This window comes from Buceros rhinoceros, unplaced genomic scaffold, assembly GCF_000710305.1.
Source record: "Buceros rhinoceros silvestris isolate BGI_N320 unplaced genomic scaffold, ASM71030v1 scaffold2429, whole genome shotgun sequence".
Classification (NCBI taxonomy): Eukaryota; Metazoa; Chordata; class Aves; order Bucerotiformes; family Bucerotidae; genus Buceros; species Buceros rhinoceros.
The window spans coordinates 15136-33724 of record NW_010433087.1 but is presented as its reverse complement, the minus strand read 5'-3'; the positions used below and the strand labels follow the sequence as shown (position 1 = coordinate 33724).

Below are 18589 nucleotides of genomic sequence, written 5' to 3'. Positions count from 1 at the left end.
GAATCTGAAAGACTTCTACAGATCATCAAGTCAGCCCACGCTGTTTCGAACTGACAGATAAAGCAAGAGCTCTTTTCACCATAAGCATATTGCTGAGAACAGGCAGGTCAAGGCTGCTGTGCCCACAGATCTTCTGATGCGAGTGGGAATGGAAGAAAATGCCCATCAATAATCACTGTTCTGTATGAGTATAATCCCCCTTATATAGATGAAGTGAGTGTAAACTGTTTCTCATTCAGTTCTCCTGAACCTCTGCCTCATTTAATGCAACCATTTTCAAAACAAATCTTAACATGGTTACACATTAGAGAGATAAACAGCTCCCCTGAAGTATATGGCACGAACCATTTTGGAAGAGACAAAGCTTGGGTGGTTTACGGAAAAAGCAGTTGAACCCAGGACCATTTCAGACAGTCTTTCCACCTGATACTCACTTCATGTTTCTTCAGATTCGTAGGTTTTACCAGACTTGTGCTCTGTTTACAAAGCAGCTTGCACTGACTTAAGAGATTCAAAGAAGTTTGGGCCTTAACGTGGAATGCCTGTGATGAGGAAGGGCAACCCCGAGAGCAAGGAGGTGACCAAACCTACGATCTTACATTGCTGAGGATGTTGCGGTGCAGGGCTGTGCCGTGAATGTTGGAGCTCTCAGTGTTCCAAAGACGAATGGTGTTGTCAGAAGAGCAGGTGATGAAGGAACCAGGGGGAAGGCATGACTGATTGTTGTCCTTCACCTCTGGATACACCTAAGGGCAGGTAAAAATCAAACCCTGAATGAGATTGTCTGGCACCTGGTATCCTAGACATGGGTAGCAAGTTTCAAAACAAAATGGAATAAAAGGGCTGTCCTCTCTGCTTTGTAAAGGTGAGAGCCAACCAATTCTCCTAATGAAAACCTGTTTGCAGCCAAGAGCTTCGTATTCACTGCAAACAAATGCTCACTGAGCTTCCCTGAACGTAGAACATCTCAAGTGCGCAGCAAGCCGGCATCCTTTGTTTCTAAAGTTCAAAGAGAGCACCTCAAAGACTACATGACAACCGTGCAACAACAGCCTTGCACTGTTCTTTGCAACTTTCAACTACTAGTGTCAATTTATAATCGAGAAGGGTGAGATTCAATGAATAAACGATAGCACAAATAGTCCTCAACCGCTTTCTACTTTCTTTCCAATTCTCCCTTTCCTGACCACTGTTAGATGCATTTCAGCACATTAACAATTACATTGTTTCTTATTTCTCATTTCCTTTCCTCTGTCCTTCTGAGGGAAAGCCACCTAGACAGACTGGACAGTGACAGCCACTTGAGAGGCTAATTCCAAATGTCCTCCTAATTAGGTTAAGAAGGATCAGAGCTCACATATTATCACTTGTTTCACTCCTTTGACTTTGGAGCACTTGCTCATCACAGACCTCAAACAATTTTTTTGAGGTCAGCAGTAAACTCTTGTGTATTTTGTGAAAGAAGCCCCAGCATTCAGCTTTGCCCAGTTCTGCTCCTTCTCCCACCTCTCACCTTTTACCAGTGAGATTTTTTTCTGTCCAGTCATACACTACATCGAATGCATTTGGTCACCTATTGCATTGCAAAATTCCCAGCTCCAACTCAAGCCCTGTAGCAACCATACTAACCGCAGAAGGAAACTGAGTCAATTCTTTTTCTCTGCAGTGTTTGCATTCAAACCTGGCAGTTCTTCAGATGACTCCTGCAGCTGCAACTTGAAATTCAACACTCGTGTCTGCAGACAACATACCTCAATGTTCCACACGCAGGAAGAGTGGTACAAAGCTGAGTACACCTTGCCCACTTTCTTCGGGTCTTTGACATCCCACACATACAGGCTGTGGTCGTTGTATACACAGGAAAGCCACTGGTTGGTGGGGTCAAAGGTCAAGGCAATCGTGTCTGGATACTTTGCATCAGCCATACCAGAGAAAAGACGACTGCACAAAGAGAGAATAACAGCCCGGTTAACTTGCATTCTCTTGGAGTCAAACCAAGGAGATGAAGCATGAGAGCTCAGATTCTCCACAGGGCGGTGGCGAGCTAAACAATACACTGGGGCATATATAGGTAGAGAAAACAGCTGGCTGGGAAGACCTGTCTCTTGAACAACCAGAGTCCCAAAAGAAGCCTGAAAGTCCCATGGCGAAAGTCATCCTCCTCACCATCCAACTCAGAGTCCCACCACAGACAGGTGATTGACTTTCCCTGAAGAAGGACCAAGCAGGACACTTGATCATGACTGGAGATCACCATCACTTACCCCTGCATAACCAGGTGGTAAAATCCAAGTCAAATAATCTCAAAACAAAGCAGAGGGGAGGATCATCTTTTGGTGGGTACTATATTTTGTTTAATGATTGCAGGAACTGCTCTTGTGTGGAACCAAGCAGAAGAGTTAAGTACTGCACTCAAACACAGAAGCACACCAGCACAAGGGACACAGGAATGATTCACTTCAGCAGCTACTTGTCTGACCTGCTTCCCTTCCACCCACCCCCCACTCAGGCCAGCTTGGTGTTGCTTCCAGCAGCTCAAGAGATGGGCAATTGCACATGGGTACAGTCTTTTCTAGACAGGTAAGCTCTCTGATACCAACTTAAAAACAGAATAATTCTGCACAACAAGGAAAGATCTCTTTCCCCAGGTCAGACCAAGATCACACCACACGAACCCTTTATTTCCTTTACAGGGGTCTTCTGTTAAGTCATGCTGCCATGCACGTAAGAAAGAGCTGCTCTCTTGACCTGAGGTGAACACAGCCATCCCACAATTCTGCCAATGATATTGAATCAAGTAATAATAGCCAGAGTACCAGGGTGTTGAGAGCAGCAATTTTGATAGGATTGATGAAGAGGCAGGAATGAGGGCCAAAGCGCATGTAGCACACTAGACAATTGGAGCCATGCTTCTCCAAGTGCAAAACTCTGAGGGCTAGAAAAGAGCAGCTCAGATCCTACTGAAAAATCAAGTAATTGACACAGTTGTGGGCAGTTCATTGCAGGCAACCGGCATGCCACAGAGAGGCTCTGGTATGCGTGGGAATATAAGGAGTCCTGTGTTTTCAAGCTTCTTTGGAATTAATAAAAAAAATGTTCTTAACATTATAATCAGCACTACAAATCCATGTTTAAAAATCACATTAATATTTCTGCTTGACTGATGCATGAAAGCAGCAAAGAGTATTTCTGAAGGGTTCATGTATACTATTCCTTGACTTTAGCACTACCAGAAACTGATAACATTTTAAATTGAAGAGTTCCTTTTCCAGATCCCTTACTGGAACATCATTATCTCCCACTGATCTTCTGGAGGAGGACTATACAGCGCACTCTCTGAACCCTTACTTCAAGCTCCCACAAAAATTTTAAAGAAAGCCTGTTGAGACACAAGTAACAAAAAAAGGAAAGAAGAAAAAAACCACAAAACCCAAAAAGAGTATATATATCTGTAGACGTAAATGTAAACTCCACATATGCGGTGGAATGATGGCTGGCGGATTCATATACTTTTTGATTTCTTTCTCCACTAGCGACAGAAGCAAAAGAAGGCAATGGAAGAGGTTTAGGAAAGCCTCCAACCAGGACTGGCAAACAGCAACACGTGAAGGGTTTTCTCTGGCACAAGCCTCCGCAAGCTGGCAGACAGAACTGTGCAGAAATCACATGACCCACCCACCCAGGTGAGAAATAGAGAGCCAAGGCAGGAGATACTGGTGCAAGGTAGGGAAACAAGAGAACAGAATGCAGAAGATTGCGGGAGAAGAAATACTACAGGCAATAGTAAATTTGGGTCTACAAAGATTGCAAGGAAGCATTTGGAAAAAAAAAAAAAAAAAAGGCCCGTGAGAGCCTGGGCTTCTCTTAGCAACATCACTGTATTGCTGCAGAGGAGATTCTTCAGCCCTTACTTTAAGCATCCTTAAGCAAAGGATGTCTCATAGTACAGGAACAACTGAAGCGCGCCACAGCATCCTGTGCCCTCTGCCCACCTGCCAGACCTGAGCAATCCCAGGGAGATGAGGAGCAAGATACGCTGTGTAGTCCAGCAACCAGCTCTGGGCTGTAGCCCAGCCACGCAGAGCAAGGGTGCAACAGCTCAGGGAGATCTGCAACAGGCTGTCAATTTTAATCCATAAAAAGAACACACTCCAGATGGCAAAGGTCTGGGGAACAGTTCTAACTCCCACAAGCCTCCCTTGCTCCCTTTCACCCTCTCCACAGTACCTGGCCTCAGTCACACTCGCGATGTCTGTTCCCAGGAAGTGCGGCTTCGGTAGAGTGGTGACAAAGTGAAGGTTCAGAGGGTTAAAAATCCGCACGGTGCCATCAGCACAGCCACAGAAGATGTAGTCGTGATTTACAGAGATGCAGTTTGCCACCGTGGTCTGAGGAAGACACAGCAGACAAGGTGAATAAGCAACGCGCTCTCACTTCAAAGGTCATCGGACACACAACAGGGAGAATAGCAAACTGACAGACTAAAGAGCCATGGTCAGAAGAGCTGAAGTGAAGTGGAGCCCTGGGAGTAAGGAAAAGCCTAAAAATCCATTTTTGCTTTCTGAGGAGCTTCCCAGCCAAGGTCTATTGCAGATTCCAAGTGGCTAAAAAAAGGCCCAGTTCCTCTACCATCCACTACGGTGGGAGGTCAGCAGAGCTACACGTCTGCTCCACTGAGTCTTACTCTGAACATTATTTTTTGATCCTTTGTGACATTCAGTTCCACTGGCAGGCAAGCACCACCTCATCCTGTACTAGCACACCAATACATTACCTGTCACAAAGGGACAAGGAAAAAAAAAAATGGATTTTCTTCCCTTCCCATTGGAATTTGTTCAAATGGCAGAAAATGGTACAAAATGGAGTGTGGTGATAAGGGGATGAGTTCAATGTGAAATTTTTTTCCAACTTACTGTGAAGCTGTCTGTATTCTGTGCGAGAGTGAAAGGCAGATTTTAGAGAGGAAAGAAAAGAAGAGGCATTTCACTTAAGCGAAAGTGTGGAAAGATTTTCCCCTTGATTTTAATACACTGGATCCTTCTGGAAAGGCATCTTACATTCAATGCAAAGGAAAATAAGCACAATCATATTCTTAACTATGAGCCAACCTGGTGGTTTAGAAGAGCCAAACCAACTAGTACCTTGGGGGCCTGCATTTGAGATGCACAAGCCAAGTATGACACTGCAGAGTGGACAGAAATCAGAATCCTTCTTAGACTCCTACTTGTCCAGGGGTGGCCAAAGTCACATAAGGACACTGCTTTGCCAGAAGAGCTGTGGCTGTAATGCTGAAGCTTGAGAATCAAAGCGTCTCAATGATTAATAAAGTCCCTCTGCCAAGAAGCAACACTATTTTTGCCTGGCCTTCCAGAGTAAATCACAGAGTGGCAGAAGCCCAACAACTTTCACTGCTGGTGGTCCAGCATCTTGTGCTCCAAGAGCCCTTATTATTTGTCATTCCCGCTCTGCTTCAGCAGGCACAACTATTGTGGGACAGGAAGATGTAAAACTCACCCTCAGCTCCACCCACTTGTCTAGCAGCCTTTTTTCATTGAATTCACAGAGCAGGCCTGAGGATGTGATACAGAAGGTGCTGTCAGCTTTTTTTCCCCTTCCACAAGCCACGTCCGCAAAGAAGTTGTTCCTCAGTTCTCCAAGCAATCCTGAGCGACCTAGCAAGGGGACTGTGGCATTGACCTACCAATAAAAAACAGTTTGTCAGAAATAGAGCAAGGCACACCAGGCAGACAGACATTTTTTACAACATCAAGCCTTCAGTGCTGAAATGCCTCAGAGAAAGAGAGCTGCAAACAGCCTACAAGGAGAGGTAGCAACACGTTTTACTTGCAGCAGACCCATTGGTTGTATAGTATATTGGGACCATCAGTATTTACACACCAGTTGGTGGAACGTCAGTTAGTGCCACCAAAACTGCATATCCAAATGTATGACCCAGAGACAGCAGATCAGTCACTGGAAGAACAACCCTTCCATAGGCAATCTGTGATTTCACCAAATGCCAAACCAGGGTCCAGGCATGAAGTAGAAACATTTGCTCATGGGCATGCAGAAAAATTATCATATGTGGATTCTGTACCCCAGAGAAGAACAGGACAGCTAACATTTCAAACACTTGATGCTTCAAAGTAACACTCACAATCTTTTGAGATGCTCATACCAACATCAGACAGCTCTCCCCATCTCTGTGTTCCAAGCAGTTCAATGACTGCAGCTCTTTTCTTTTTTGTCCTTCAGCATATGTGACTACTAAAAAACCAGGCATGATGCTATATAACCCCAGGAGCCATGTCCCTACCTGAGCAGAGGATAAGACAAGCTTTTGGTGGCCTCTGATACTTCCAGCCTACGGGAAGACAGACTTGAAAGCCAGGGACAGGGAGCTATCCTTGAATCCCAGCAAAATCAAAAGAGTTCCCACTTCCCACAGCTCACTGGGTCAACATCCACTCTGCCCTAAGACGGAAATGCCTATTCACAGCTTGGCCTTGATGCACCTTCTCTCACCTTGGAGGTTTTGCTGTCATCCAGGTACCAGAACTTGATGTGTCGATTTCCAGCAGTGACAAAGTAACTGCAGTCCTCTGAGAATGACACGGCTGTCACTTTGCTTGAGACTTTGTTGGCTGCCACTACAATGTTTTTCTGGAAACATAATTGTTTAGATAGCTTAACTTCTTTGCTCAGAAGCAAGGGGAACTCATTTTTTTCAATTTTCAATGACAAGCACATATCTCATACAAGTGCTGCAATGGGGGAAAGATGAGGCCCAAACTATCCCCCATTCGCCCCCGAATACAACCTCCCCAGCATTAGCTGGGCACATTGATTTGGCAGACAGTACAACTCACATTCAATTCTAACTGAATTACATTGACTGAGATCAAGAACAAATCAGCAGGCAGTAGTGCCTGCAGGAACTTGTTGTCTGAGCCATGACAAACATGTTGGTTTCACAATCACCAGGAGCTCACAGCAAATCCATTTCCCTTTCTAAACAGCAAAAGCATATGTAAGCCAGCACAAGGAAAAGCTATCCCAGCCTCCAGGCAGCAATAACGGCAAGGTGGGTAACAGGCATTTTCTGCAGCGAAATGGTTCCTCCATAAATTCTCTCTTCTCTCTAAAAACATGACACTTTATCGAAAGTCCCAAAATGCAAAAAGACTACGCCTATATTGGAAAGGACAAAGCAAAATCTGCTATACCTCAGATGTGCACCTCAAAACATCAAGGAGTCTTGGAAAGGAGGAAGAACACGGCAAAGACAGAAAACAGGAATGGACACTGCTCAAGCAGAACTGTCACATAGCAGAGATCTTTTTTCCTTCCCCTGCCTTTCCCCAGGGATTGGTAGAAGTGAGAATAAAAACGTTTACCACCCTGCCTGTGGTGACTTTTCAACCATGCAGCACACCGTTGACAATAGTGTACCACTTTTTATTCTCTACTGTTTCGTTTACCCTTCCTTTTAGGGATTCGGTGGCTCCCAGTTTTCCCAACACAATGCTCTTGGCACATAAACCACGTCACTCCAAGGGCCCCATTGGACTGCATGCTGTCAGAATTGAAGAAATGGGAAATAGAAGAGTCTAGGCTGCTGCACCATCACCATGGAGGAACCCCCAACCCAGACTGGGGGAAGAGCAAGAAGGACAGCTATTAATATAATTTATTTCAAGACAGCACACACAGAAAGGCTTAGGACCCTTGCAGACTTCAACATCTGAACTATTGTTGTGGCCTTTCTTTAGGGAAGAAAGGGGACCCTACAGACAATTTTTCATCACTTAGTCAAGTGACTAAGACTCCCAGCCAGGAAAAACAGGGAAATAGAAGCAGCAGCAGCATAGTGGATAGAAAAAAAGTTGTGGTTAAAAGTGCAGGGAAGTGCTTCAGAAGATCTCTTTTCACATCTTGGCCTCTTCTTCTTCTCTGACTTTGGTCAGGTAAGTCTCTCTAGTTTTGGTATCCAGCCTGCAAAATAAAGGCTATCTGGACCTCCCGATAGTCACAGTCTGGAGAGTATGCTTTAAGTGCATGATCTTCAGCACAGAAGAGTGAGACAGTCCTTCACAAGCTCACATGCACATAAATATAAATAGGATCACAGTAAACAGAAAAACCTGCATAAGTAAGGGAAAGCAAAGCTACTTGTACTGTCCCACACATGCGATGCATCGTGACCATCTCCAAGTCACTACTTTCATTTGTGTAACTAAAAAGATTCAAAAGGTTGAGCACTCAGTTTTCAACACTGACATGCGCACTTATGTTTTATCACTAAACAGTTCAGCTATACAAAAAAATAGCAAGGTCAAACTTCAGCTCATGCAGGAGAGAACTAACAGTGAGACCTTAAATTACAGCACAGGAAATGTGATTAAGAGAGTAACATACTAAATGAGCACAGACTTACAAGCTGCAAGAAAAGAGTAGGGTCCTGGGAGACCTTATAGCAGCCTTCCAGTACTTAAAGGGGACCTACAGGAAAGGTGGGGAGGGACTCTTTATCAGGGAGTGTAGTGACAGTACAAAGGGTAATGGTTTCAAACTGAAATAGGGTAGATTTAGATTAGATATTAGGAAGAAATTCTTTACTGTGAGGGTGGTGATGCACTGGAACAGGTTACCCAGAGAAGTTGTGGATGCTCCCTCTCTGTAAGTGTTCACAGCCAGGCTGGATAGGGCTTTGAGCAACCTGGTCTGGTGGAAGGTGTCCCTGTCCATGGCAGGGAGGTTGGAACTAGGTGATCTTTAAGGTCCCTTCCAACCTAAACCATTCTATGGTCATGTGAGATCTAACAGATGCACTGAAGTTTTTTTAAATGGCATCTCTTTTAGAGAGGGTTACAGCAGCTGAAGAGTTAAGTGCTCAGCATTTATTAATCCAGAACACTCCAAGCCTACTGACAATAAATGTTTCTTCTCTTATATACAAACAGCACACACTTAAATGTTTTCTAGAGAACAAGACACAGGATTTGTTTCCACAGAGCACTACCCCAACCCAGTGGCAGAGTGACCTCCGTTGGCTTTCACCCACCATGGTTTCTCCATGTTCCCTTTCTCAACCATCAAGGATGGGATCAGAGTATCACAAACTCTGACACAACAAAACCAAAACAAGCCAAGAGCAACCACTACATCATGAAAGAAATCCTTGGCTGATGAGAGTTTCCTTCTTCAATCTCATAAATTAGTTTTTAATAAGACTCTAAGAAAGCACAAGGTTTTGACAAGGTTTTGAAGTCCAAGATTTTCTGGCTGGACAGCAACATGTCACATGTCTCCAAGTATAAAGAATATCCCTTCACTGAAGTGATTTAGACATCCCCTAAGGGACCATAGCTTGCTCTTATCTCCAGACTTGTCTGTGTCTATAAATGTCAAAACCAAACAACAACAGAATTTTTAAAAAAAGCAGAAAGCAAGATGGAACTTAAATAGTTTATGGTCAGACTGTCCACTCTTTAACTTAGCAACACTCTGGGTCCGCCCAACCTCCAGAGAAACTTACCTTCCATGACCACACATTGACAATCATGTCATGCTGGTACCCCACTGAAACAATGTACTTGGAGCTGGGGGAGAAGGCCACACAGGCCACACCATACTTGTGCTCCTGGAGCTCAGCCACCTGGGTTCGCTCAGCCACATCCCATACCCGAACTGCTGGCATGTGTCCACTCTGGAGGGGACAAGAACAGACACAAAACAGGAAATGTAACCCCCGAGGTCAGTTCTAAGAGATTTGAGCATGTAAATGTAGGGGAGCTTGGAAAAAGGTGTCTAGATGGTGCATTCACACCATCTGGGTTAGAGGTTCCTTTGATGCTTTAAAGCCCAGGTTGAGACTGACAACCTAAGGAGCATATGCATTTCAACAGGCATCTGAAAGAACATAACCTGAAAGAGGAAGAACCCCATGCACCAGTACAGGTTAGGGATTGACCTGCTGAAAAGCAGCTCAGCTGAGAAGGACCTGGGAGTCCTGGTGGACAACAGGTTCACAATGAGCCAGCACTGTGCCCTTGTGGTCAAGAAGGCCAGTGATATCTTGGGGTGCACAAAGAAGACTGTGACCAGCAAGTCAAGTCTACTCTGCCCTAGGGAGGCCACATCTGGAGCATTGTGTCCAGTTCCGTGCTCCTCAGTTCAAGGGAGACAAGGAACTCTGGAGAGAGTCCAGTAGAGGGATACAAAGATGATTCGGGGACTGGAGCATCTCTCTCATGAGGAAAGGCTGAGAGACCTGGGTCTGTTTAGCCTGGAGAAGAGAAGGCTGAGAGGGGAACCCACCAATGCTTATAAATATCTGAAGGGCAGGTGTCAAGAGGATGGGGCCAGACTCTTTTTCAGTGGTGCACAGAGACAGGACAAGGGGCAACGAGCACAAACAGGAATACAGGATGTTCCATCTCAACATGAGGAAAATCTTCTTTACTTTGAGGGTGGCAGAGCACTGGAACAGTGGGCCCAGAAAGGCTGAGGAGTCTCCTTCTCTGGAGGTATTCAAAACCTGCCTGGACATGATCCCGTGCAACCTGCTCTAGGTGAACCTGCTCTAACAGGGGTGTTGGACTAGATGATCTCCAGAGGCCCCTTCCAACCCCTACCATTCTGGGATTATAACAGATCTTATCCTGGACTCAGTGCACCATAAAGCCCTCACATCCTCTGCCTCTAACACAATGAGGACATCTGAGATCTCAAGCCAGGTCATGCCATATGAAAACATGACATGACTGATGTGGTAACTATAACACACCATTTGAGGGGGGCCTCTGAGAGACCAGCAGCATCATTTGTCACAAAGGTAACAGACAGATGCATGCTGCTTGAAAGAGTATGGGCGGGGTAGTGTCACAGAAAAGACATTGAGGGAACACAGCCTCTGGTTTTACGCTTGTTCTCCAGAGAAACAGAAGGTCATAGCCTTCAGAAATGCCAATTCAGCACCTTCTGCCAGACAATTCTATTCTTTTGTTTAACTGTATGTCATTAAGCCAAAATAAAACAAGGCACGCAAGATGAACTGAAATGCTGGCCAAAAATGTGCCTGATGGGCAAATCTTAATCAAGAGTCTGCTCATGATTTCTCATTGAAGTCTGTCAAAACAGCAGCTTGCAGATAACATATCCATGGTGACACGGCAAAACGGTACCTTTTCTGATCAGTTTTAAGTAAGTCGTGTGATTGTGTGGGAGAGGCAAGTCTGATCACAAGGAGGGGTCGAAGCTTTAAAACCTCAGAATTGCACATGTTTTAATTGTCTTGTTCACAAGCTTTGCCAAGCAACTGCTTGAGGCCTAGAAAAACGCCGTGGTCAGATTTTACTGCAGTTGGTACAGTTCTCCCTCCTGCAAGACAGCGCTCAGGTCTCAGGGTGGCTGGCAAGAGGTTACAATGAGCTGAACCAGCTGCTCTTCAAAGCAATTGCTGTACTTAAACACGTATGCGTGTACATACGTACATATATGTATTTCCCAACATCTTAGCATACACCACAAGACCTTAACAAATGGAATTGTTATTTCATCATGTAAGAAACAGTCATCAAAAGTAAGCTCTGTTTGATCCCCATGTCTCCATGGAGAGAAAGAAAAAAGAAAAAAAAAGAAAAAAAAAGAAAAAAAAATCCATTTTCTTTTGCATTTGAAATGTATAACAGACATTTAATACGTATCGTGGCCAAGGACTAACCTCCATGCCCTCCTTCCTGAAAAGCCAGTCATGCAGAAAACTAAGGTGTTACCAGGCAGAACTAGCACAAGGCTGCTAAAAGCAGGCTTGACAAAGTGAACTCAGAATGTATTTCCCTATGGGACAGAGGTTGAACTAAGTTGAGGCTGCTGACACCGGCAGGGGACACTGCCACACTAAGTAATAACTCAAATGTCAGACCCATGGGAGGATACAGAAAAGAGAAATGGTTTTACAACAGGACAAGAGGAGACATGTTTTGCAACAAGGAAAAAAAGCTTTCAAGTACAACTGGAAAGGCTTTTTTTGCCTTTTTTTTTAATCTGAACTTGCCATTTACCCAATGAAGTTTCAAACTGAAAAGTTCAAGTTGTCAGTAACAAAAATACCCACTTTATTTTTCATCACTTTTCCTACCCTACAAGAACTCCAGAGACAGGAAGAAAAAAAGGCAGAAAAAAGGAAGGAACCAGCACCAGAACCAACAGAACTGAACAGCAGGGAGGAAAAATAAATATACATTTTATATATTACAGTTTTTATTACATCAAGACTTCTAGAGTGCAAAGAGGCATTAAACCAAATTACAGCTACAAAACCTCATGTTTTCACTAAGAAGTTAACAACAGGATTCTCTGATGCTCTGATGGCAAATTTGTGCTTACATTTTCTGTGTCAAGGTAGCCTTCATCACATACCACTGTTGTTTCTATCCTTGGCCTGATCCATGCAGGATTCAGGCGCAGCTTGGGAGTCACCCAGTGACACAACAGCTGCCATTACGGTCATGCTGCCTTCCCACATCTTACAGAGGGACAGACACTAGAGGTAAATTGCCATGAATCACATACAAGAGCAAACTGAGCTCAGCCATATGGGAGATAGTCAGCATTTCTGGGGATTTCTAACATCTAGCAACTCCAGCCTCATGACACAGCCCACGTCTCAAACTTCTAATGCAGAGCAGACACAGAGTGCACTCATCCTTGTTTTCCCCCATGGGCATATTGGAAAGAGCAAGCAATTGTTGCCCACAACTAAACATACGATGCCAAACCACAAGCACCAGCACTTTCTGTCACTATTCCTAAAGCTCCATTCCACATGGACTTTTAACTTTTTCCCTGACTCTTTTACTGGCCTCAGTTACTTCCTGAAATCCTAAAAGGACAATGCTAAACTCAGACCAGAATTAAGGGCCATCCAAGTACTCTTCATTGATGACAGAGTAGAGTCATCCTTCCACTTATTTTCACTCTACCTTCAGCCCACAGATGCCACCCCAGAAGACCCATCCCCCAAGCCGATGAGAGACAACACACTGAAAAACTGCCAGCAGGAGCACCCCGAGCCACTCATAATACAGCAGGTCCACCCAGAGATGCAACACTGAAATAATTTGTCTATGTCAAGGCAGCTCACTGGCTTGTTTCTTGTAACACTCTACCTTGCTTCAAAATGCAATGGACAAGGTGTGCTCTCTCTTCTCACACTTACCTCTCCCGTAACCAAATATTTTCCATCTGGAGAGAAAGAAAGTGCTGTAATTGTTTTCCTAAAACAGAGAAAATGACATGAGACATATTTCCAACATGTGATTTCATTTCAATACGTCATGATGGGGGAGTAGGTTGGGACAAATTGGAAAGAGGCTAAAATTACACATAATAGCCTGACACAATGGTTTTGCTTTACCAGAGGTATAACACTTGCCATGGGGACTCCCTGCTGCCCAAGTTTCAAGTGGCATGCCCACAGCACCAGAAAAGCTCCAAAAGTCAAGGTTCATCCTTGCACCTTTATTCCAGATGCAGGACCATGTCCCAGTCCTGGCTTCAGCAATGAGGTTATAGTTTTAGGTGGAGGGGGAAAAGAAAAGTCAGATGCCATGGAGTTCTAGTAAGATCTCCTCCGTGTCATGCCTATTAGCAGTGCCCCACAGGATCACAATGTTTGTGAGGTGGTACCCTGTCAGCAATAGCACCTCACATTAGGAGCTAGAGTCAAACCAGCAGGCAGCCTCTCCCCAAGGCAGCTCTCACTGCAGGAATTTAGGCTGAAGGAACAGCAGCTCCTGCACTTCACTCAAGCCATAAAAATCTTGAATTCACCTCCTACAGAAATCAAGCCCAACTTAAAGCTTCACTCACCTGGAACTGTTTAGAATATGGTGTTGCTTATTTTTTCTAGGGTTGAACAGCACAACAACACACCTAGATGGAGGAAACAGAAGAACAAAAAGTTTACATGGCCATGTGTATGAAGAAAACCAAAGAGCTATCCTTGCTGGCAGAGCAGCAGCAAAAGCAACCTCAAAAAGCTCCTTCACTCCTTAATCTTACAGACTGAGCTAGGGTTAACCAGAAATCACAAAGCAACAGAGCAGCCCAGAGGGGAATCACAAGTCTCCCCAATGTGGAGGAGTACCATGTGCTAGTACCACAAAAATCTTCCTAGCACCTCAGAGTCCTGAGTCTCTGATTGCTCAAGCTGGACAGAAAGATTAACCGTTGAAGTTTGTGCCATGGCCCTAATGGATTATGACCCCTGCCATAAAAGTGATCATATGTGCTGGGCACCAAACCAGTACGTCTAGAACACAGTAAGGTGATCAGAAAGAAGGAAAGAGGGGATCTTTCAGAAACGCTCTCAGGGAGTGGAAGAAAGAGAGGTAGAGGGGATAAATTTCTGAGTCTGGCCACAGCACTAGACACAACAGAAACTGCTGAGTATAGCACAAGACGTGGCTGGCCAGCGAGAAGAGAGGGGACGTATCTGTATAAACAACTTGCTCAGGGGCCTTGCAGAAATCTCTCTAGCGAGATGGACTGTAAAAGCAAGCAACAGCAAACTCTTAGTAAGCAATATAATCACCTTCCATTGGGAGCAAAACAGTTGCTGACTGGGAGGGGCGGGAAGGAGAAGCAGCCCCACTTCCCCACTAATCTGGCTCATAGCACGTTGCCTTAGTGCCTCAGCACTCCATGACCACCCTGGGGCAGTCCCAGGTGCTGGAGCCTTCCCTCCTCTCCACAAACACCCTACAAACAGGTTTTCAAATCCTCACGTAACAGCATTTGTCTCCTAGCAGAGAGCAGTAGTGACCAGTAACAGAAAACGCATGGCCCTTACTGCTACCTCCCAAAAGTATAACTGTTAAGTGAATAACAGGAGGTAGAACAACAACTGATCTGATGCCCTATCTCTTACTTCACCTCTAAAATAGAAATCGTGGGTTTCACCTGTCCCTCTGCTAGTACATGTTGCCATTGGTTAGAGAGTCCCAGCTCCTCCTTCGCTGCAGTACCAGGGGACTGCAGGATGTCCCAGCAGCCTCCGTTGTTCTGGGGACTTCGCTCATGGCATCATCACACTGGGGCTTGCCCACAGCATGTGCCAGGCTACGGACATCAGTCGGGGGAGAAACACACAGGAAAGAGAAGTAGAGGAGTTGGTCTGAAGCAGGCAAGCAGAAAGGCTAAAAGCAGAGGCATCACAGCAACCTATTGCAGCACTTCTCTTTCACGGGCACCCCCTTGCCGTGGGGAAGGAGCTTGCGTGCCCTTGTGAGGTTGAGAGCTCTGCTGGTGGTGGCATGTGCCTCCGGTGGGGTCTCCCAGGCCAGACAGGTCTCAGCTGAAGGGTCAGACAAAGTGTGTCCACGGGCAGGATGGGCTCACTAGCCTTCGGGCAACCGTCCTAGGAGAAGGACAACTCTGACTCCAAACCCGGGCAGATGGAGCTCGTTTAGCCCTGTAAGGCTCCATCTCAGAGAAGGACACTCTAACCAAACCTACGACCCGAGGACTTCGCTGTCACCGTCCAAGCTCGCTGGGCCCCGGCAGATGAACCTCAGGTGTAAAGGGTGGAGCCAGTTCTGCGCACGCTGCGCCTCACCTAAACAATCCACCGCGCAGCCCCGAAGGGTGCACTCATCGCTTGCAGTGAGCGTGGGAAAAGCCCTTCCCAGATCTTCGCTCGCGAAGCCAAGCCATGATGATTGCAGCACTTCACCAACAGACTTCACCAACATTTCAAGACAGGCGGTGCATGCACAGGACTAAGCACACTTTGGCATCATCCTGCCCAGGACAAGAGGTGCTGTCCAGGCCTCTCTCCACATGCAGCAGGCAGGGCTAACAGCTCATGGTTGACAGAGACCTATGATGTCTCTGGCATCTCCTCGCCTAGCCCAGGCAGCTGACCTTTCCCTTGGTCTGACCAGGATGCCCTCCCAGGAGGAATGTAAATTTTGAAATGGAAAAGAGGGAAGTAAGGAGGACTAACAACACCAAGACCTTGAGCTCAGAGATCTTGGCTAATCATGCTAGCTCAAAGCTGACACCAAAGCTAGTACCAAAGCTTCAACGTCCAAAGCACCAGCCATTCACAAGATAAAAGCCCCTTCCCTTTAGACGAGTCCACGCCATTCCACCTATTCTTCTCCACTCATGCCCTACCCTGAAGGCCAAGGCAATAAAGGCACCAAACTTTCTCGATAATTAAGGCAGACAGCCATGGTTGGAGAGGTAATCTCATAGAAGAGCAGGGCAAGTGTAAATAAGCAGTTTGTTCAGACCAGGATTGATCTTTCTACACTTTTTACTCTGGGGAACCAATCTGGAGTGTTTTGAGCCAAACTATGCTATATATTTCTGAGGGATTAGTGTACAGAAGCAGGTGGTTTGTGATCCATTAACAAGTCAGGGGAGGTTAAGCCACACAAATCACAAGATATGAAATAGGAAGTTAGCAGATGTGAAAATCTATCTAATCCCAAGCCTCTGACTAATCAGTACAGCAAAGCAAAACTCCATTATGTGGAGTTGGGTAGGGTTAATGGACCAAAATCCTCCTGCCTTATGACACGGATGAACTGTGCTCAAAATAAGCTTCAAAAAACCAGAAAGAATAAAGAAAAGACACAAAATCCTGGCAAAGACTTCCCTATGCAGCTCTTAAATTTAAGTTTTTGTTTTATTGTGGGGAACTCTGCAGAAAAATAGGATTTCAGAGAAGTGAACGCAGTCTAAAAAACACAGAAAAGATGCAAAACACAAACTATGGTTTTCAAACCAGACAAGCAAACAAACCATGTCCTAGAATAGTATAGTGAACCACAAAGGTCCAGGCCTTTGCCATTACTAACTTACACGACAGAGCCCTTGGCCACTTGAATTTTCGCTGAGCTGCACTCCACAGCAGGCTGTCTGTCAGCAGGTTTCCTGCCCTCTTTGCAGCCCTTGGCCAAGTCCAGAGCCCTAGTGAAGGTACAAGCCACACAGCTCACACACCAACACAAGTCAACAAACCACTTCAAAAGCCACACAGCTTCTAGTGCCAGAGCAGCCATCACAAACACGGATGTTTTAACTTTGTCTTAAGGCAATCCTATGCTCAATTCACTGAGTCGGATCCATAATTAATAAACTCTATCTGGAGGGGGAGGACATAGATCACACTATCTCCTTACTGGTCAGCAAGCATTAATTTATGCCACAAAAAGGTGATTTTAACTCATAGACTCAGTGCAACAGGATAGTACATCGTTACACTGAGTTGTAAGCTAATAACTAACGTAACTTGCTAACTGGTTATGACCTCCTATGCCAATAAAGTAATTCAGCCAGGATAAGCTAGTCTTCTCAACTGGCTTTCTTAGATTAGCTGTTATCCAATAAATGCTACCCCGTTGCTATGCTGTCGTCCCATGTCAATCTTCCACCATTACTCTCCTCTTTGCCATACCCAAGGGCAATGAAGACTCCAGCCAACTCCAAGGACACCTTATTCAGCAAGATGGCAGGCCACAAACTGCCAATCTTACAGCAGGATACAGATATTGTTCTGGGAGTCAGGGGCACACAACTCTGAAAGCTTGTTCCCACTTAAAATGCTTAGGAAGGTTTCTAGTTCGCTCCATCCTAGGGAGCGCATCTCCTCAACAAGCAGAAATTAACCATTTTTAGCGCTTTAATCTCATCTGAATGTTCAAAGCAGGCTCAGTTGCCTACTCAGACACTCACAGAGCAGATCACTATCGCCCGAGAGCAAGTTCTCCACCCCACTCAGCTTGCAAGTCACTCTCCAGCAGAACCCGCAGCGGTTCCCCAAACAAGGTAGCTCAGAGCTCATTTCTACCCTTTCCATCTTAGCAAAGGAAACTGGTCTAGCAAAATAAAGGGAACAGAGACGCTGAATGGTCAGTTTGCTGACCCACCTACTCCACACTGCCTCCAAGTCCAGTAAGGTTACCAAGCCCTCAGGAGACTCAAAGTATCTACTCTTTTCTGTTTATGCTGATTTTCGTCTTACTGCAATTAAAATAATAATTACTACGGAAAATTAATTGCATACAAGGGCTATCCATCCTCCACCTTTGTCTGCTCCTTTATAAGGCTGCATTCAGTATTTACAGTCAGAGGGATGGAAAGGACACAAGGGAAGATAGCACTGATCTTTTTGTTCCTAGTTTCCAACTCTGAATGTAAACCAAGCAAAACACTTCAAACCTGCACTTCTATAATGGTCACAACACCTCTTCCACCCATCCCCACTCCTTTCCCAAACTGAAGCTTTCAAAACAAATTCAAGTTTCAAAACATCTTTGTCTGACAAGAACTTTTTAAATCCCAGTGCCAACATGCAAACTAAGACTAGCTCCAAAAGCAGAGAGAAACACTGACCCTGGCACACACTAGATGTTTAGAAGGTCAGCATTATTAGCACCCTTGTTTCAGCACAAACTCTACCTCCTTGCAGCTGCAGGCAGAGCTTGATGACCTCAGCACCTTTTTAATCCACAAGGACATTCTGATTTCCAAGACATTTATAGAAACTATTCACTGCTGTATGGATTACTGC

General features: G+C 45.2%; 1 protein-coding gene across 1 annotated transcript in view; it reads right to left on the bottom strand.

The window, feature by feature from the left end:
* LOC104500344 (mitogen-activated protein kinase-binding protein 1-like) overlaps positions 1-16986 on the bottom strand; it is a gene marked incomplete at both ends in the record, with an annotated part of 45375 nt that extends 28389 nt beyond the window's left edge. The window contains 9 exons of the mRNA XM_010143975.1: positions 600-746; positions 1752-1941; positions 4228-4388; positions 5515-5697; positions 6526-6663; positions 9539-9709; positions 13223-13280; positions 13876-13938; positions 16879-16986. Coding sequence (XP_010142277.1) covers positions 600-746; positions 1752-1941; positions 4228-4388; positions 5515-5697; positions 6526-6663; positions 9539-9709; positions 13223-13280; positions 13876-13938; positions 16879-16986 — 1219 coding nt within the window. The remainder of the gene's footprint in view (positions 1-599; positions 747-1751; positions 1942-4227; positions 4389-5514; positions 5698-6525; positions 6664-9538; positions 9710-13222; positions 13281-13875; positions 13939-16878) is intronic.
* Between the last annotated feature and the right edge of the window lie 1603 nt (positions 16987-18589).